Below are 20,699 nucleotides of genomic sequence, written 5' to 3' on the forward strand. Positions count from 1 at the left end.
GGCGCGCCCGGCAGCCGCAGGCTGTCAAACATCCCGCTGCACGATGTATGGCGGGGTAGAGAGCAGGCTCTGGAATGGCCTCATCGCTCCCTACAGCCCCCTGAAAGGAGGTTATAACCAAGTAGGGAACATCCTCTTCTCCCGGGTAATAAGGGACAGGACAAGAGAACAGAGTCTTAGGCTGCACTAGGGGAGGTTGGAGTTGGACATTACAGAGAATTTCTTCGCAGAAAAGTTGATAAGACATTGGAATGGACTGTCCAGGGAAGTGGTGGAGCCACCATCCCTGGAGGTGTTTAAGGAAAGACTGGATGGGGCGCTTAGTGCCACGGTCTAGTTGACATGGTGGTGTTCATTCAGAGGCTGGACTCGATGATCCCAGAGGCCTTTTCCAACCTAATTATTTCTGTGATTCTGTGCCAGCTGGACAGGCCTCCCCCAAGCACAGCCTCCATGACATCGCGTGGACAAGCCATATTCCCTACAGAGCAGCTTTCCACACCTTCCAGCCACGCCCACCTCAGGGTCCCGCTGTGTCCAAGGGCAGCAGGGCCCACTGCAGGAGCACCCAGCCTGCAATCCCCTTCTCCAGCAGACGATGCTGAACCTTACCCTCAGCGCCAGCACACCTCCTGTTAAGGCCGCTCAATGGTTGCACGGAGTTTTCTTAATACATATTCCAAAACAATCCCCCCAAAAAATCCACACTATCCCAAAAGCAACCAAACGCACAACACCACATACCTAGCAATGCTGTAAGCAGACACTTTTCTTTAAAACACCCAATGCAGGGCACCCACAGCCATTTTGCTGATAAGGAAAAACGGGCACTTTCTCTCAGTGCTGAGCACGTCCTGCAAAACAGCACAAAGAGAAGCCATGTCTGCCTTCAAGTAAATCCACATCTTCTTTTTTTGTTTTTATTTTTCTTTTCCCAAGTGTAACATTATTGAAGAGTAAGCATAGGTTTTGCCTTCAAGTATGTATTCTAATAATTAAACACAATAACCAAGTGCTTCTCTTCTGGTAGCTTTGCCCTTTTAAAGGGGGCAAGAGAAAAAGCAGTGCAGCCCACCAAGGCAGAGATGTCACAGTAGGGTCACTGACAGCAATTTAACAGGTCCCAAGTTTTGGGCACTGAGGACCATCTCTCAGCTGTGTGTCCTTACAGAACCTGATGAAGTGGGGCCAACAATTCCTGCAAACTTGAAGTAAAGCACTGACATGTGCAAGATGGATATTGCAGCCAGCCAGCCACCTCAGCTCTGCAAAATACCTGTTCTAGACCTTGTCATGAAGAAAATCTGCTAGCTGTGGCTCAAAAGGAATGCAAAAAAGCCCAAAACACTGTCATTTAAACAATCTTTTGTCAACTGAATGTGTTGCATCAGCTCATTGCAAGAAATCTAACCCATGTCATAGTTCAGGATGCCTGCAGTCGACATGCAGGTATCTCTTTTAGTTGACTTCCACTGAAATCCACCAGCAAAATGCATCCTGCTGTCTGGAAGTTCATCTCCTACTCCACTGACTACAGAGAAAAGGTGGTTCCCTGAATTTGGGCAAACTTGACCTAACTGACCTCCCGCCTTTAGCTGACTTGCTGAAGTTGAAATACTACCATAGCTAATTTGTTAAAAACAACTGAAACTTCAGCTACCAAGAGAAGAGAGACAAATTATAATTTTCCCCTAAAAGTCCTCTACCCTTCAGAGATGCCTGATTAGGGTTTGTTGGCAACCAGGCTCCACACAGCACAGTGGGTTTGGTACATCAGGGATAAATTCCATGGCACACTGAGAAAGGAGAATACTGTAAAGGGAATGGTAGCTAAAAATCGAATGGGTCAGGTTGGCCATGAATAGGTCTCAGCACAAAAACTGTGATGATTATGCTGCTCATTTTTCTAGACCTTTTCATGTGAGCTGCTGCAGGTCACCTGCCCCATTGTTGTGGTTTTGATTCAGTAGTGGAATATGCACCAAGTCCCATGAGCATTCCTCATCCTGCCAGCAACATTTCCCATAAATTTTCATCAGTAAAAAAATCCCACAAAACAACCAACCAAACCAAACCAAACCAAACCAAACCAAACCAAACCAAAATCCCAGAAGCTAATGTGCAATTGAATCCTGCAACAGACAATGAAATTATGATTTTAATGCAAGCTAACACACTGACCTTTTGATGTGGCAATAAAGCTGAAGTGGGTTAGTCCACAATGGGACATTTCCAAGTGGATTGACGCATAATACATCCTCTTTCACTGTGTGGATGCCTCCTTAGGGAGGATGAATGTAAAAGAAGATTTTTTTTAAGCTTCTAGAAATATACTACTGCTGAGCAGTGTTTGTGGCAAGTCCTTTTAGATATCTAGTAGTTTTCTTTTTTTTTTTCTTTTTTTTTTCCCAATTACCACTTGCAGGTATATCCCAGAGAAGGTGTTAAGGCCTTCCTTACAAGTTTACACACCTGAGGTTGTTTTTCTTGGTTATCCTTTTATGGATTTATTTGAAGGACCCTGGAATCTATGAATGATCTAAAATGCACAGATCTAAAGCTACGAGGATCAATCCAATTACTGTGTGCTCAATACTGTTCTTCCGCCAGGGAGTTTCTTAATCCATTTAGGTGTTCCCAAGGAAAGAAGCAGGATTTCATTAGAACAGTTGTACACAGCTCCACTGTGATCTGGGCACAAAAATAACATGGAATATCATGTCCCATATTCCTCCTACCTTGCAGTAAGTGTATTGTTATGTTCATCTGCTTGTGCTGTCAGGCTTTGTCCTTCTCAGTCACAGCCATTTTGTCAAAGCTGTTGTGTAAGGCAGTAAAGGGAAAGGCTTGCTGTTCTGTGGATGAACTTCACTGTTTTTAAGAGGAGTTTTAAGGTTATTTATGGCTTCAGCTACATAGCCTAAACAAAGCACCATTAAAGCTTCATACCTCCTAAAGAGAAATACTTCAGCAGGAAGTTACGCCCTTCCATAAAGGTATTTTTTATGTTGAAGAGCCTGAGACAGCTTGAAACTCTGCAGTTTAAAAACTTTTTGTTTTCTATTAGAACATACAATGTTCTGCTTTCCTGCTTGTTTCATTCAGAGACCTTTTCACAGAATCACAGAATGGACAAGGTTGGAAGGGAGCACAGTGGGTCATCTGACCCAACCTCCCTGCTTAAGCAGGGCCATCCCAGAGCACATGGCACAGTGTTGCATTCAGACAGATCTTTTAAAGGAGGTGGAGAATCAGAGTCACCAGCCTTTTAAACTCACATTCAGAAGGTAGATGCTGTCACTTCACAACAGTTAGAAAGCAAACCAATGAACTATGTCCTTCTGGTTCTTATTAGTAGCCTCTTTCTTTTTGAGATCATGCACCTTTCTTATCAGAAGGAAGCTTGGAAAAAACCACTCTCTTGTTCTGAAAGCCCTTTTATGCAGAAGGCACTTTATTTGTATCCATGAGAACTCATATTCATGTCAGAGACCCATAGCCTTTCCTGTACATAAAGATTTAAACTCCTGCTGTGAACACACCAAGATGAAACACCTTTGAAGAACAATTCTTACACTTAATTTCCTGAGCAAAGCCCACAGTCATACCGCAGTAGGGATAGTGTCTCTGCAGTGAGAAGGAGCGCCTGTAGTGGTGGTTCATGTTCAGCTGCTGTCATAGAATCATAGACTATGCTGAGTAGAAATCATCCACATCATCAAGTCCCACTACTGGGCCTGCCCAGGGCACCCCAAGAATCACTCCGAGTGTCTGAGAGCATTGTCTAAACAATTCTTGAACTGTGTCAGGCTTGGTGCTGTGACCACTTCCCTGAGGAGTCTGTTGCAATGTTCTCTATCGTCTGGGTGAAGAACCCGAATTTTTCTTATATCCAGCCTAAACCTCCTGGCTCAGCTTTATGCTGTTCCCTTGGGTCCTGCCACTGGTCATGAGAGTGAAGACGTCAGTCCCACCCCTCTGCCTCCCCTCATGAGGATATTGAGGTCTCCCCTCAGTCTCCTCCAGGCTGAACAAACCTACCTCAGCTGCTCCTAATAAGGGTTCTCCTATAGACCCTCCACATCCTCATGGCCCTCCTTTGGACACTCTCTAATAGTTTAATGTCTTCTTTGTGTTGTGGTGCCCAAAACTGCCCCCAGCGCTCGAGGTGAGGCTGTCCCAGCTCAGAGCAGAGCAGGACAATCCCCTCCCGTGCCCTGCTGGTGATGCTGTGCCCCCTCAGACAGGGTTGGCCCTCCTGGCTGCCAGGGCACTGCTGACTCATTCAACTTTCCACTGACCAAGACCCCCAGGTCCCTTTTTGTGGTGCTGCTCTCCAGTCTCTCATCCCCCAGGCTGTCCCTACACTGGGTTGCTCCACCCCACATGCAGAATCTGGCACTTGTCCTTGTTAAACCACATACTGTTGGTGATTGCCCATCTCCCTAGTTGAGTTCTCTCTGCAGGGCCTCCCTGAACTCAAGCGAGTCAACAGCTCCTCCCAGTTTGCGGTCCTTGATAACCTTACTTAGGATTTCTTTAAGCACTGTGTCCAAATTGTTAATAACGTTGTTGAAGAGAACTGGGCTGAGGATGGGGCCCTGCAGAACCCCACGAGTGACAGGTCTCCAGCCTGGTGTCACCCCACTCACTGTAAACCCTCTGAGCCTGACCCCTGAGCCAGCTGCTCACCCATCACACAATGTGTTTATCCAGCTGTGTGCTGGACATTTTGTCCAGAAGAATCCTGAGAGAAAGAGTATCAAAAGCTTTGCTGAAGTCCAAAAAGTCTTTCCTAGATCAGCAAGGTTGGTTACCCTGTTACAGAAGGAAGTCAGGTTTGATAAGCAAAACTTTCTCCTCATGAAGCTGCGCTGGCTGTGACCTATGACTGTGTTGACATTGAGGTGTTTTTCAATACTTCCCAGAATAATCTTTTCCATTATTTTACCAGCACTAAAGGGGGACAGACAGGTCTGTATTTTCCAGTGTTCCCCTTCTTGCCTTTCTTGAAATCAGGCCAATGGTCACCAGCTTTCAGTCAGCTGGGACCTCTCTAGATTCCCAGTTCAAAAATCAAGAGAGATTTTGTGATGACATCAGCTAGTTCTTTGAGGATTCTTGGATCTATCCCATCAGGCCCTATAGATTTGTAGGGATCCAGCTGGAGGAGTAGATCCTGCACAAGTTCAGGGTCAGCTGTGATTTGCTCATTCTCACAGCCATGGTCCTCCAGCTCAGAGCACTGAGACCCCCTTGGTCCATCATCTGTGTTGAAGACAGAGGCAAAGAATGCATTAAGCACCTCTGCCTTGTCCATGTCCCTGTTTGTGAGGTGCCCATCCACATCCTGTAACAGGTGATGTTATTTCTATGCTGCATTTTGCTATTATATATCTGAAAAATCTATAAACTTCTTACTGTCTCCCACTTTTCTGGCCAGCTTCAAATCCAACTGATCAGCTGCATGAATTTTCTCCCTATGGTGGCAAGCTGCATCTCTGTATTCTTACAGGTCACCTGACCTTGCTTCCACTGGGCACACACCTTCCTTTTCTTGCCTTAGACCAAAAGATGATCCCTGCTCACCAAGCCAGCCTTCTGCTTGACTTGTGACACTGGGGAATTGCTGCTCCTGTGCCCTTAGGAACTGATGTTTAAAGTGCCATTAGGAACTGATGTTTAAAAAGTGACCAGCACTGGCAGACCCCAGCACTACTGAAACATTTCCCAGGGGACTTTTCTTACTAGGTCCTTGAGCAGCCTAAAGTCTGCTCTCCTCATGTTCAGAGTTGAGGTCTTCCTGCACTTTTCCTCCTGTCAACAAGGATTTTAACCTCGACCACTTTGTAGTCGCTGTGGCCAAGATGGCATCAGTCACCACATTGCTCACAAGATCCACTCTGATGACAAACGGCAGATCCAGGAGGGCACCTTTCTGCGTCAGCTCCCCCAGTACCTGTTCCATAAAATTGTTGTCCACATCTTTTAGGCCCAGGTTGTACCGGCTGTGTGATGCTCCCAGTTAATTTCTGTCAGGTTGAATTTCCCCATAAGGACAAGAGCAGTTGATTTGGAAGTGTCCCTTAGTTCTTCAAAAAATAATTTGTTGATGTCATTGTCCTGCCTGACAGCTCTATAGTAGACTCCCACAATGACATCCACATTGTTTTTTTGCCCCTTGATTCTTATCCAGAGTCTCTCAATTTGCCATTGCCAACTGTGAGCTCCACACATTCCAGCCCTTCCATTACATACAGTGCAACCCCTACCTCTTCTGCCATGTCTAACCCTCCCAAAGAGCTTGTAACCATCCAAACATGTCAGCCTGCACCCCCAGATCCTTTTCTGACTGGTCACTTTCCAGCCACTCTTCCCCAAGCCTGCAGCACTGCACAGGGTTATTGTGATCCAAGTGAAGGATTCAGCACTTGGCCTTACTGTATCTCAGACCACTGGCTCTGGCCCATCAATCATTCCTCGGTCTCACACCATAGATAGAAGAGCTAAAATTGAAATCCATTGCTAGGAGTAGACAAGGGGATACTTCTGCCCATGTCAGTCCTCCCTTTCTTGATCAAGGTCTCATCTCCTTTGTTTACCTTGCAAAAATTGACAGCTCTTGGATGATAACCACATATCCCAAAAGCCTGAGGCTTCCCTTCTCTTTTCCACCTCTCTCTGCTACTGATTCTCTGTACAGCCTCATTTCAGGGAATCTACAATTCTTTTAGCACTCTGATAGATTTATTTTTGTGCATAATGGTATTTTTTAAATTATACTGCCTAAGTCACCTTGCTTGGACACAACAATTTGAAATCTATAGAGGAAAAAGTATAGACCTATGGCACATCCCATGTCTGCAAGCTGAGATCTGAAGCCTGCTCCTGGACACTAGCCTAGTTTTGTTACTCTTAACTATTTGTTGGGGGGGGGTTGTTATTGTTGTTGTTATTATTCCTTTTCCCTAGCTTACTCATGAAACTGCAATAGTTAATTTGCCTTATTAAGCTATTTGAGTGTTGAGCTATCAGTCTGCACACAGAACCTGTGTGCTGGACATTTTGTCCAGAAGAATCCTGAGAGAAAGAGTATCAAAAGCTTTGCTGAAGTCCAAAAAGTCTTTCCTAGATCAGCAAGGTTGGTTACCCTGTTACAGAAGGAAGTCAGGTTTGATAAGCAAAACTTTCTCCTCATGAAGCTGCGCTGGCTGTGACCTATGACTGTGTTGACATTGAGGTGTTTTTCAATACTTCCCAGAATAATCTTTTCCATTATTTTACCAGCACTAAAGGGGGACAGACAGGTCTGTATTTTCCAGTGTTCCCCTTCTTGCCTTTCTTGAAATCAGGCCAATGGTCACCAGCTTTCAGTCAGCTGGGACCTCTCTAGATTCCCAGTTCAAAAATCAAGAGAGATTTTGTGATGACATCAGCTAGTTCTTTGAGGATTCTTGGATCTATCCCATCAGGCCCTATAGATTTGTAGGGATCCAGCTGGAGGAGTAGATCCTGCACAAGTTCAGGGTCAGCTGTGATTTGCTCATTCTCACAGCCATGGTCCTCCAGCTCAGAGCACTGAGACCCCCTTGGTCCATCATCTGTGTTGAAGACAGAGGCAAAGAATGCATTAAGCACCTCTGCCTTGTCCATGTCCCTGTTTGTGAGGTGCCCATTCACATCCTGTAACAGGTGATATTATTTCTCTGCTGCCTTTTGCCATTAATGTATTTGAAAAAACTTCTTAAACTTCTTACTGTCTCCCACTTTTCTGGCCAGCTTCAAATCCAACTGATCAGCTGCATGAATTTTCTCCCTATGGTGGCAAGCTGCATCTCTGTATTCTTACAGGTCACCTGACCTTGCTTCCACTGGGCACACACCTTCCTTTTCTTGCCTTAGACCAAAAGATGATCCCTGCTCACCAAGCCAGCCTTCTGCTTGACTTGTGACACTGGGGAATTGCTGCTCCTGTGCCCTTAGGAACTGATGTTTAAAAAGTGACCAGCACTGGCAGACCCCAGCACTACTGAAACATTTCCCAGGGGACTTTTCTTACTAGGTCCTTGAGCAGCCTAAAGTCTGCTCTCCTCATGTTCAGAGTTGAGGTCTTCCTGCACTTTTCCTCCTGTCAACAAGGATTTTAACCTCGACCACTTTGTAGTCGCTGTGGCCAAGATGGCATCAGTCACCACATTGCTCACAAGATCCACTCTGATGACAAACGGCAGATCCAGGAGGGCACCTTTCTGCGTCAGCTCCCCCAGTACCTGTTCCATAAAATTGTTGTCCACATCTTTTAGGCCCAGGTTGTACCGGCTGTGTGATGCTCCCAGTTAATTTCTGTCAGGTTGAATTTCCCCATAAGGACAAGAGCAGTTGATTTGGAAGTGTCCCTTAGTTCTTCAAAAAATAATTTGTTGATGTCATTGTCCTGCCTGACAGCTCTATAGTAGACTCCCACAATGACATCCACATTGTTTTTTTGCCCCTTGATTCTTATCCAGAGTCTCTCAATTTGCCATTGCCAACTGTGAGCTCCACACATTCCAGCCCTTCCATTACATACAGTGCAACCCCTACCTCTTCTGCCATGTCTAACCCTCCCAAAGAGCTTGTAACCATCCAAACATGTCAGCCTGCACCCCCAGATCCTTTTCTGACTGGTCACTTTCCAGCCACTCTTCCCCAAGCCTGCAGCACTGCACAGGGTTATTGTGATCCAAGTGAAGGATTCAGCACTTGGCCTTACTGTATCTCAGACCACTGGCTCTGGCCCATCAATCATTCCTCGGTCTCACACCATAGATAGAAGAGCTAAAATTGAAATCCATTGCTAGGAGTAGACAAGGGGATACTTCTGCCCATGTCAGTCCTCCCTTTCTTGATCAAGGTCTCATCTCCTTTGTTTACCTTGCAAAAATTGACAGCTCTTGGATGATAACCACATATCCCAAAAGCCTGAGGCTTCCCTTCTCTTTTCCACCTCTCTCTGCTACTGATTCTCTGTACAGCCTCATTTCAGGGAATCTACAATTCTTTTAGCACTCTGATAGATTTATTTTTGTGCATAATGGTATTTTTTAAATTATACTGCCTAAGTCACCTTGCTTGGACACAACAATTTGAAATCTATAGAGGAAAAAGTATAGACCTATGGCACATCCCATGTCTGCAAGCTGAGATCTGAAGCCTGCTCCTGGACACTAGCCTAGTTTTGTTACTCTTAACTATTTGTTGGGGGGGGGTTGTTATTGTTGTTGTTATTATTCCTTTTCCCTAGCTTACTCATGAAACTGCAATAGTTAATTTGCCTTATTAAGCTATTTGAGTGTTGAGCTATCAGTCTGCACACAGAACTTTTGAACAAGTCAAGACTCTTCTGAAATATCAGTTATACAGCAGTAACTCCAGAACAGTATTTTCATCAAGTAAAAGCTGGCTGCAAAAGGTATCCTGTTAAGTCTCAGTTCAGTCTCATTTACTCTAAGACAGATATATCATGACTACACCGTGGGAACAACAGTGCCATAGCAGCATCAGCATGTTCTTTTGATGAGTCATTCCTACATGTTCCAAAAAGCCCAAACCTTCCTTGCAAGTATCACTCAGTAACAGTCACAATATTTTGTGGCTATAAACATGCACCAGAAGTCAATGAAACAAAGAAAGCAGATACCAAATTACTTGATGAGGAACCAGAGTAGTAATTATGGTTCTCTCTGACGTTTAACACCGATGAAGGCACTGTATCAGAGACATACAAGGATTTATGTAGACAGAAAACTAGAGTGTAAAGTGAGAACTTAAGCTAATAGTTACACTAATGCAACCCTTCATACAACCATTTTTGCTTCAGCACAGAGAAGTTACAAAAGACACTAGTTCCTGGTGTTTTGGAGACTGTCCAAGCAAAATTTTAAAAGTTGCATCAGGTCTGAAATAAGCACTCCCAAAAGGAACACTATCAGCTTAACTACATTAGGTTGTCTGCATAGGTACAATAATACAAGCATAATTGATGAAACCTTCTCCTGAAGAATACTGTACAGCTCTCAGCATAGACTTGCTGCTTTGATAAATGTACAGGACAAAATCTACATTTCAAAGGGAAAGATTTTACTCAGTTCTTGCTCTGGGAAGATGGATGCCTTGTTGCACAAATACCTTTTCACTGCTGTCAGTTAAATAGATCATTTTGTCACCCTGCTTGTTTGGTGGGTGAGAATTAAATCAGGAACTACTTCTAACAACTCAGCTCATACAAATCCATGGAAGCCTGTATCCAATGTACTGAGAGAGCTGGCTGATGTAATTTCAAGGCCAATCTCAATGATCTTTGGAAAGCCACAGAGATCAAGGATCCCCAATGACTGGAGGCAAAAATCCCCACTCATTCATATAGTTTCAGAAAAAGCCATAATAACATGGAGATCACTGAGCCCATTTCTTACATTCAAGGATTCCCTGTATTTCAGCTTGCACACACTGCCTTTTGTCCTTTCACTAGGCACCACCAGAGAAGAGTAGCTCTGTTGCCTTCATTGCCCCCTTCAGCTGTTTATATACCTTAACAAGATCCCCTCTGACTTTTCTTCCCCAGCCTAAACAATCCCAGCTCTCATCCTCTCCTGGCTATTTCAGTCCTCAATCCTATTATGCCCTGGCCTCTTGCTGGATACCCTCTAGTACATCCATGCCCTCTCATAGTGGGAGCTCAGCACTGGACATGCCATTCAGCTGTGTCTCACTGGCCGAGGGGGGAGGTGCAACATCACCTCCCTCCTCCTTGCTGTCAACACCCTGCCTGCTGCAGCCCAGCAAGCTCTGAGTTTCTGAGCCAGCTCCTTCACCACTTATGGGTGCATCCCATCAAACTGTGCATGGTGCATTTCTTTAAGCATTCCTTACCTTGAGACTTCTCATCCAAGGGTTGATCTTCATTGCTTTCACATTTCCCACAGGTGCCAGGGGCCTGCAGTCCCAAAGGGTGGTCTTCCCAGTAGACACCAATGCAAAGACATGGAGTACCTCAGCCTTCTCCATGTCCTTTGTCACATGGATTTTGGTCCCCTCCATAACCCTTGCCAAGGTCAGCTGCAGGTGGCTTTATGTTACCTTCCCTAACCCCATCCCTAGGCATCTGCACAGGGTCTCTGCCCCCATACAGATTTTTTCATGGTGGTGCATGGCAGGGAAATGACAGGTAGTGGGGAATGAGCTGAAACAAGAGATGTTCAGCTAAGATACAGAAAAAAATCCCCACCACACTGCACATTTCATGTGGTTTTTATCTCTGTCCTGTCCACCTATAGAGTTCCTGCACATTGGTCAGGAAAGGCAGCAGTCAGCAGAGATGTGCAACACTGCTCGGATGCACATTGTCACCGGATCAGCAATGCAGACCAAATCCCAGAGCAACTGCTGTACTAGAGCAAGCAATGAGAGACATAGTACTTGGACCTGCCACCTGCACAGAATGCTCAGACATTTGGATTTTCATTAACCTATAACATTAAAGAACAGACTGACAACTTTTAATAGGCCATTTTTTATTGAGAGTTAAGATCATGTTTCCCCACAGTGCGCAGAACGCACCATGAAAACAAAATACAGAAGATCACTTTAGTAAATACACACTGGTTAAGCAATGCTACCTTTTTTGGCAAAGTGCTGTATTTTGTCTGTTTTCAGCTTGTGTTAAACTATTAAAAATAAGAGCCACAGATTCTTCCATATCAAAAGGACTGCTACAAATAGAGAAGTGGCTCTGGAGAGAAGCTGCCATATATGCATAGACTGATGTACAGTATTAATCCCAACTGAAATGTCCCTTTTGAATCTTCAAGTTTGCTGTGTAGAAGGCACAGTTTAAAATGCAAATCTGTCCATTGACCAATACATATGAAAATAATTTCAGCAAGATTCATGAATATCAATCAGTATGAGACAGTGCAAGGCCTCCACTTTTACAAGAAAAAACACACACTTTAATACAATTCAAAAAACCATATAAAAAGCCACACAGCTCACTATTAAAACAGTAAACCAGAACAAATCTAATTGCCCAATAGCTCCAGGCACAAAACAGGGCTAGACCAACATAAATATGTAAAACAAATTAACAAAAAGCCATTGATGTAGTACTATCTCATACAATAATATGGTTTCCAATATTACAAATTGAGAAGCACAGCTTTGTGCAACAAAATAGTTTATATCCTGAAAGATATAGGTTTTCATCACCAGAAAGTCATCTAGTAATGCAGTATAAAAAGATCAGTATCTCCCAATTCTAGGAGCAGTCTAAAGTTGCATTTACTTGCCTACTGAGAAGAACAGACCAAGGCTCTCATTTTAATGCCTGGGAGCCTTATACTCTCAGCTCCATCTCCCCATTAGGAGTTAAGGGATTACTTACTCCTTCCAACACAGGGAGGTGGAGACTCCATCTTCCTTCATTGCACTTTAAGAAAATTAAAGCTGAAGGAAAGTAGTTACTTTTATATAAAGAAAAGTAATACAGGAAAGCAAAGAATTTTCCTGAGCTAGAAAGTTGGCAACAAGGATAAGGAAGTTTAAGCTAGACAAAAAGTTGGAGTGATAAAAGTAGGTAGATAATCTGAGGCAAGTAAGAGTACTTGTGAACAGATAAGAGACTGGTAAAACTACAGCTATTTGCAGATAAACCAAAGTATTTGGACCACATGAGAATTGGTGTATGGACATGGGCACATACTGCTAAAACAGCAGTAACAAAATATCTCTTTTGGAAGATTATGGTGTGACCAATTTCGTTTTCTTTCAGTGTCCATGTGAATTCAATTTATCAAAAAAAAAAAATCACCAAACAACAAAACCCCAAAAACTAGTGTATCCAGGAAAGCACCTCTTGCTTTTGTACATTTAATTATTTTCAACATCCCTTTGTGACAATCCTAATTGCAGTGAAGCAGCACGTCTGCAGTGAAACATAAGTTATGAATGCTGTTCCCTGTATGCTAAGTAGGTTCCACAACAATTTCAGCTGCAGAACACACAACAGTACCACTACATCAAGGTCAATTTGAATTGCTGGGGTTTTGCTTCAGTGAAATTGAAGCATCTGGCTGAATTTAAATACTTCATAGGTCTGGAACAATTCACATTATTGACCTTGTCTTATTTCAAGGTCTCCTCACATGACTCCTTGTACCAACTTCTGTGTAAGGACTACTGGAAGACACAGCTGAGTGTAACGTTAACACTGTAATGCCCTAGGCACTAAACACAAGGGAAAACAGCAAGTCACATTAAGCACTGGCAGAAAGGAAGATAAACTTACTTTTGGTTCCCCCTGCTTCTCTCATGGAAGGTTTCTGCTTCCTTACTTCCACTCCCATTTAATCCATTTCCCAGATTGATCTATCAGGGTCCAGCATACCACTGGCTGCTGTGTAACACAGCTTTTGTTAACAGGTGAACTCAACCTGTAGTTGTAGTTGGCACTGCCTGCCAACTTCCAAAACATCTTGCTCAGTGCTCTTAAGAAAACTACTTGATAGTTTTGAATGGCTTTTCTTTCCTGTTGGCCTATGGAATTGCTATTAAGTCCTTCTGCCTCCAGTGGGCTAGGAGAACAACCACAGCTGATTGATCAATTTTTATACACTGTTATCACTGTGTTTAGCTCAGCATCCAATTCCCCCTACCTCACACTGCCCTTCATTTCCAGTCCCCATTAACTTGGATTTCATTTTCATAGAGAAAAAGAGAGAAAATTAGGAGAACTTCGAATAAAAGCTTCCTTCTAGCTACTTCTGATCTACTCTCAACTGTGAATATGAGACAATCTAATAGTAATTTGTAGCACAGAAATAGCTGTCTATCAGCCTGACTTCTTTGAAGAGCAGTCAGCTACTGACAGGTTAAAAGAATGGTCAATCCACCATCCTTCTCCTTTAACTAGACTAGAGATTAAATGAGATAGGGTAGGGGAAACACGTGCTTCAAAGACAGAAGTAGTTAGAGAAACTCAAACTTTATCTGGTAAAGCCCAGTTCAGTTCTGTGTTGTGCATCTGCATGTTACCCAAGGGTTCACTTTTCTTCCCACTCCACTGTGAGGTACTACACCTGTAACACTGGTGCCATCTTGTACTGCAACAATGTTGGTGGGACATTTAACCCTCTTTCAATATCCATATCAAGTACCCAGCACACCTACACAGCCCCCACTAACACAAGTAAGTCCTAGGAATTTAGATGAGATATCCTTCTTGAAACAGCTCAGCACAGCTATGTAATATCCACTGGCAGCTATAGAATTTCCTTGTCAGAAAGTCATCATATATGCTGAATACAGACAGATACACAAGCTGTCAAGTACTGGTCATTAAAGCAAATGGCTAACCTCAAATTTTCTAACTTCGTTTTGATTAATGCAAAATGTAACTGATTTCCATCTCAGTTAAATTTCTTTAAAATACCAACTAAGAATCCATCTATACATCAAAGTTTATAAAACAGCACACAAACTATCATACTGATAGGCTTCCAAGACATTGATATTTAACATCAACATTTAGAACTTGATGCAAGATGTTTGGAGATTTATGTGTCTTTTGAAAATAATGCAACACTAGTTACGATTGTGTTTGAGGGATTGACAATCAGCTTCAGATTGACCACACTTACCTACACATGAAAACAAAAGCAACCTAAGAAACAATTAGGCCATAGATTAAAACCACAAGAACCATCAGTAATTGAACTGACGCTGGCAAGGCTGGTGAACAAACAGTCCGTTGTGCTTGATTTGCCGAGAGTGGCAATCCCTGGCGAGGTTTTGGCGACGGAGACTGTTCCTGTTGAGACAGTGTCTCTCATTATGTTCTTTTATCCAGTGGGTAGGACGAAAACTCTTGTTTTTTTCCAGAAAAGTTGAACTAGTAGCAAGAGCCGTGACATAGCAGTGAACACGCTGTCCCGTTTCATTTCGGGCCTCCTGTCTAGAAATGCAACAAGCAGGTATCAGTCACCACTGAGGTACATTGGAAGGACAAGCAAAACAAAAGGGAGAAGAGGGACATCAGCCTCCAGCACTTCAAAAGGGAACCCTTATTCTACTGGACAGACATTTGGCTGAGGTAAGGTCAAGCCACTTACCACACTGGTAAGCAACATGTAGTGCTGCTAAATCACTTTTTGTGTGAGGGCCCCACAACAGCCTTAGGATTTTCATGTCTTACTCTACTGTGCTCTTTCTTCCCCACACCACCTCCCTAAGCCCAAGATGCAATACAGATCAGAAATGTAAGGCAATGCGTGTCACACTGCTCCAGCTTTAGAAGACTTGAGAGTTATCCACTAGGCAAAGTTTGGTTTAAAATCATCTTGAACATTAAAATCATCTTGAAAACAGAAGCACACTAACAAAAGTGCATTTCAATTGCCAGCCACACAAGTAAATCCAAACAAACAGTGTTCATGCAGAGGAATGGAAAGGTAGACCAGTTGTGACACACATGAAAAATAACTCAGAAGGATTGTTCCTCAACCAGCCCCCTAAATGTCATGAGCAGTGAGTCAGCAGTTTTGGCAAACCCTTGCTTCACCATGCACTAGTAAAAAACAAACCAGCAGCCTATGCAAGCAGCGACTATCATATTGAAAAAGGACTTCCCTACTTGACAGAACAATCACTGGCATTTCCTGAAACTTCCAAAGTAAAGTTAAAAATAGCCTAGCCATTTTAAAAGCAAAGCAAAACCCTAATCTGAGTGCTAGAACTGGTGTGAGACCAGTCGCAGCAGAGTTTCTTGCCTTCTCTCTCCCCACTCAGTGGACAGCTGGCCAGTGGACAGCTGGCCCAATAGCCAGCTGTCAGCTGGTCAGTGGTGCCCAGGAAAGATGTCTGCAAGACCAGGAACTTGCCCAGGCATGAGCAAGAGGTCTCTTGGGAAGTCTGTCTTTCAACATTAGCATGACTCTGTCATATAAAGTCTTTTCTGGAAGAGCTTAACTTGCAATTATCGTATGATGTCTCTGTAGACGCAAGTCAGGTCTGCCATGCCCATGGCACCTTTTGTAGCCTTACTCTGGGAGGCTGCAGGTGCCTGACATGAAGTAAGCTCTTCTGCCTCCTCCCACTGCACACTGGAGGGAAATACTCCTTGTCATCAAGGGAATACTCCCTCCCTTCTACTTTTTTCTTATTTCTAATATCCCAATCTTGCTTTTGAATCCTTGGGTAGTTTGATATGAATGACTGAAGAGTAGAGACTGCAGAACAGTCATATGTGACATGCTGGTCTTCTCCTGTTTATTCACTGGATATTGTCCTATACCTAGCACTTGAAATACCAAACAAAAAGTCAGTAACAAGCACAGATCAATTCATAGTGCCTTGTAAATACATTCTTTGCAGATTACACCAGTTTAATTTACATGAGAGTACCTGCAAATATGGGACTACTATTTTCCTTGTGGAGCGATCCCTTAGTGCATCCAACAGTGCTGGAGGTGGAACTGCAAGTGAAGCCTTTCTAGGGAAAGCTATTACAGAGCCAGGAAGCCACACCACAGTTATTGCAACCTGTATTTCCTTAGTATACCCTTAACTAGCAAAGTGCAGCAACTGTTAATACAAACTGCTGTGGTTTTGTTATGGAAAAATATGACTAATCTGACAAATAGGGAAGTTTATACAACATCCTTTTGCTTTGAAAGGAATTTAAAATGAAAAAAGATATTTCCTCCACAAAAGGAGAAAAACTGGTTTAAACTTGCTGGCTGAAAATACTCTAGCTTTTTTCCCCCTTCTATCAAATACTCTTCCAGCAATGGTTGTAAACCAACACTCTTCCATTTGTCATCAAAGTGACACTGGGATAGCAGAGGTGGTTTGAATTAGCTAAATAGCCACATACTCTTCCAAAATGCAGCCTTTCAGTACCTTAGGTGCACTTGGTAGGCTGGCACTAGTGAGCTCCATGCACTGAGAGAACAGGGTTGATGAGACTCCATCACATTGTCAAAATGCAGTTTTAGAGGGGCTGTGTCTTAAGCCAGACCATCACTACATACATTTGCTGTTGTGCTTCCAGTGTCTATTTTGCCAGAAAGCAGAAGTGTCCTGCTCATCATGCTACACAACCACAGCTCACAAGAAACATTAAAGGCTTCAGACCCCCAACCCAATCATTTCAGTAATTTTTCTGCACTTCGCATTTTGGCTTGTTAAAGCAGATGTAGTTAGGCTTGATCAAGTAATCATTTGGCACAAAGGTTAGTCCTAAAACCAGTATTGCTTTGGCAGACAAGGCTCTAGAGGAAGCAGTGTTGCTAGCAGTCTGATCAAACAAAAAGCACTGTTCCAAAACAGTAGTACTTACTGTGCCAGTGTGCCTTAAGCAGCTTTTCTTGGCCCTACAATATTAAATGGCCAACCATTAAACCAATAGAGACTTCATAACAGCTTTTGAAACTTACTCTAGTATCTGTGTAACCAATGTTCCCAAATTCTGCAGTCTACCTCAGCTTTAGACTTAAGTCTCACCCCAGTTGTCACACAAAATATCCTGCACAAGAGCCTGGATCCTTTGACACAGCAACAGCACAGAGTTCAGTGTGAATTACACACCAGCTGAAGAGCACACCTCTGGCTTCCCCAGGCATTGGAAGCAGCTTAACTGTGCTGTGTAACACAAGACAGGATCCTTCTCTGGCTGAATTTACATCAGGATCCCCAGGTCAAGTGACTGAAAAGTCAGTATCCAACTTTTGAGTGTTACTATTCACTGCAAATTGTATTTTAGATAAAGTGGCTTACTGTCTTTTGCTAGGGCATGTCCTGCAGCCTACAGCACTCTTGCAGATTCCTTCAGATCCTCATTTTAAAGGTGCTGTCTGCTCATAGTTTCCCCCAATTTAACTTAAACTAGACCCTAATGATTAACATCATAAACTGTCCTCCCCAAATAATTATACAAATCCCAGACCAAGATCAATAGTAACAGCACTGTATTTCAACATTATACAGCAGCATGTCATTTCAAAGTCACCTGTTTCTTTGAGCTAAAAACTTAAATACGGCAAGGGGCTGATTGGACAAGTCAACAGGCATCTACCTACACCAACTCAAGTGCTATACTAATTTATTCCTGTATATCAAAGCATAGTATACTGTGATTTTTTTCTTTAGTGGTTGTTTCTAAACTTAAGAACTAGATGGTATGAAAAGTCAGCCTTTGTTACTAACTGGGATACACAAAACACCCAATTATTTCAAACCCAATGACCACACGGGGTCATAATGGCAAAGGAATCCTCTATTTTCATACAGCCATGTTCACTGTACTGGTACAGCTGCATACACCAACACCACAGAATGGCAGGGCATGGCAAATATGCCTCTACAATAAACCACATGGATAGAATTTCAGGACCCAAAAGCACCTACTTCACTAAAAGTAGAAGGTTGCAGCACAGATTTTCACATTGAGGGGACTAAGTTTTGTGGAATCTTTCCATTTACTTTTGCTCCAGAAGCCACTTGTGGGCAAATTTAATCCTGTCCTTATCACTAGGTTGAGGAATGAAAAAAAAAACCATAGAAGCCTCCCACCTAAACCCAAAGCCACGTCCCTGTCAGGATCATTAAAGTTCTCTGTTTCATCTCACAAGGTGACGGAAAGAATACTGACTAGCAGTTATGAAAAACACACATAGCTGTGAAGGGGGCAAAGTGCTTTCATATCTATATTACTGGCTATACAGTTAACTGCCACCAGTTTACACAGAACTGGAACATACTCTGCAAGGGAGTAACAAGGCTCCATGAAAATTCACTGCAGTGCCAAACGCATACCCAACTGTTTGCCAACACTGCCATCTTGTACAACATTTTTCTGAGCAGGCAGGCACCTGACCACTCTACACACCTTGTGTGGTATTCATGCTTTATTCACCTCCCCTGAAATAAGCTGGAAAATTCAGTATTAAGTGTCTAAGCTGATCAAGGAGAAACCAGATATTTTCAGCACCAGAGCTCCTTGACAAGAGAATTCAGACATACCTGGGGCTGCCTGGGCTGTGAAACTCCTCATCCCCACATGCAGTCTCATTAAGGCCGTGACAGGTGTTGTGGACAGCATACACAGACATGCTGGGATGCTCTATCAAGAGGTTCTCCATGGGACTGGTCTCCACTTTGATAGTGGTTAATCCACCTGCAGTAAAACATGGGGGAGGGGTAATAAACCAGCTCTCCTCCATAGGACATGACTCAAACTGGATGAAGCAGGACTCGCTGGCCTCCGGCAAGTGTTCCAGGGGAGATGATAAACAAGAGAAGACGGGCGAGCTGTCCGTGGCCGATGCTTCAACGAGGTCTGCTTCCTCCACGGAGCAATTAGTGCAAGAGTCTGCTGCAGGGGACCAGTCATCAGTGGAGAGGAACCACGGATGTTGGTGATAGCAGAAGGTCGAAAACAACACAGTTGCACACAGCCAGAAACAGGATATGAAATAATAATAATTAAAAAAAACAAAGAAAAAGAAAAAAAAAAGAGCCCTGTTAGCACATACACAAATTTTTACTTTTTAAAAGCAGGGGAGGGGAAAAGGGAGCTCCCACACAAGCCATGTTAGACACGTGAAACAACTGTTATCAGTAAAGCTATATAATTGCGAAATAAGTCAAATAGATTTTATTTGTACCAGCGGTTCTGCTGAAACCTGTCTCAGGCTTATAAACCTGACATCATTTTTCTCACCAACTTACACAACATGTAACATTTGTTTGGAAGACACCCTACACTCTAATCCCACACTGGTTTTGCTGAGATAAAGTTTCCCCAAGCTACTGGTTTGTTCACATGGAAGTAAGACAAGCAAGAGCCAGAGCAAGACAAAGGCAGAACTTATGTCTGACAGACATCTTACCTATAAAGTCAACCAGAATCCACTCGTCATCTTCCTTCTCACTGAACTCTGGCTCTTGGTTGGACAAGCTATCAATCTCTCCCATGAGCATGTTATTTAACCTCTGGAACATTACTAAGGCAGGAACAAGACTTTGGCTGGTAGGTCTTTATATCCAAGGTTCAAGGCACAGCTCACACTACTAGCAGAGTGGCACAGACTTGAGATTAAAGTGCATAGATGCTTTATCAGCTTAGGTACAGGACATGCAAAAGCATGACTTGTAAACAGTTTACGTGAAACCTGTAAAAAATGATGACAAGCATCTTAATGACAAAACCACAGGTAACATCCCTAGGGAAACAAATTAGAAGCCCCTTGTTAGTGCAGTCTGAGGTACCAGTGAACATTTTTCCCTGAAAAGAGGCAGCTTCAGTGGCATCTGCCATCCCCTCCCAGCCAGATGCACACAAAAAGCACAATCCTAGGTCTCCCCTGGGAGCTGATTGACTTTGTCTCAGACCTCCTCCCCAAAAAAGGTCTGTTTAGGTGTCAGTCCCCCCTTCTCCTAAGGGAGGAGGTGTATAGGACTCTTGTGTCTACACTCCCCATCTCCCTCCATGTCAGAGACACCCCAAGGGCAAGGGCATGGCTTCTGCTCCAGACAATTCACCTCCCCTGCTGACACAGAGGAGCCCCATGAGGGCTCCCAGGGAAGCCCAAAGCAGTGTTTCTTCTCTGTTCCACCCTGACAGCGAGTTAACACAGTAGCAAGGCACATCCTGTCTTCAGGTT

General features: G+C 43.5%; 1 protein-coding gene across 2 annotated transcripts; it reads right to left on the reverse strand.

Annotated features, from left to right (window-relative positions):
• Positions 1–11,535: 11,535 nt before the first annotated feature.
• Positions 11,536–20,209, reverse strand: TP53INP1 (tumor protein p53 inducible nuclear protein 1). 2 transcript variants are annotated; one of them, XM_005422906.2, is made up of 3 exons: positions 19,926–20,209; positions 19,057–19,405; positions 11,536–14,989 (listed from the first exon to the last, which is right to left on the reverse strand). In XM_005422906.2, the coding sequence occupies exons 1-3, from the start codon at positions 20,035–20,037 to the stop codon at positions 14,740–14,742; spliced, it is 711 nt and encodes a 236-aa protein (XP_005422963.1). In that variant the 5' UTR covers positions 20,038–20,209; the 3' UTR covers positions 11,536–14,739. The 2 variants fall into 2 exon arrangements, with proteins under 2 accessions (XP_005422963.1, XP_005422962.1); XM_005422905.2 differs by having other exon boundaries at positions 19,057–19,408.
• Positions 20,210–20,699: the final 490 nt, after the last annotated feature.

The sequence above is a fragment of the Geospiza fortis genome, unplaced genomic scaffold (assembly GCF_000277835.1).
Source record: "Geospiza fortis unplaced genomic scaffold, GeoFor_1.0 scaffold7, whole genome shotgun sequence".
Lineage (NCBI taxonomy): Eukaryota > Metazoa > Chordata > Aves > Passeriformes > Thraupidae > Geospiza > Geospiza fortis.

What these genes read in the sequence shown, in the direction of transcription:
- TP53INP1 (XM_005422905.2), bottom strand. Translation starts at nt 20,037, where the DNA reads ATGTTCCAGAGGTTAAATAACATGCTCATGGGAGAGATTGATAGCTTG. An exon ending in GATTCTGGTTGACTTTATAG is followed by an intron (nt 19,409 to 19,925) that starts GTAAGATGTCTG and finishes GGTCCCCTGCAG; the next exon opens with CAGACTCTTGCACTAATTGC. An exon ending in CACAGCCCAGGCAGCCCCAG is followed by an intron (nt 14,990 to 19,056) that starts GTATGTCTGAAT and finishes TTGCATTTCTAG; the next exon opens with ACAGGAGGCCCGAAATGAAA.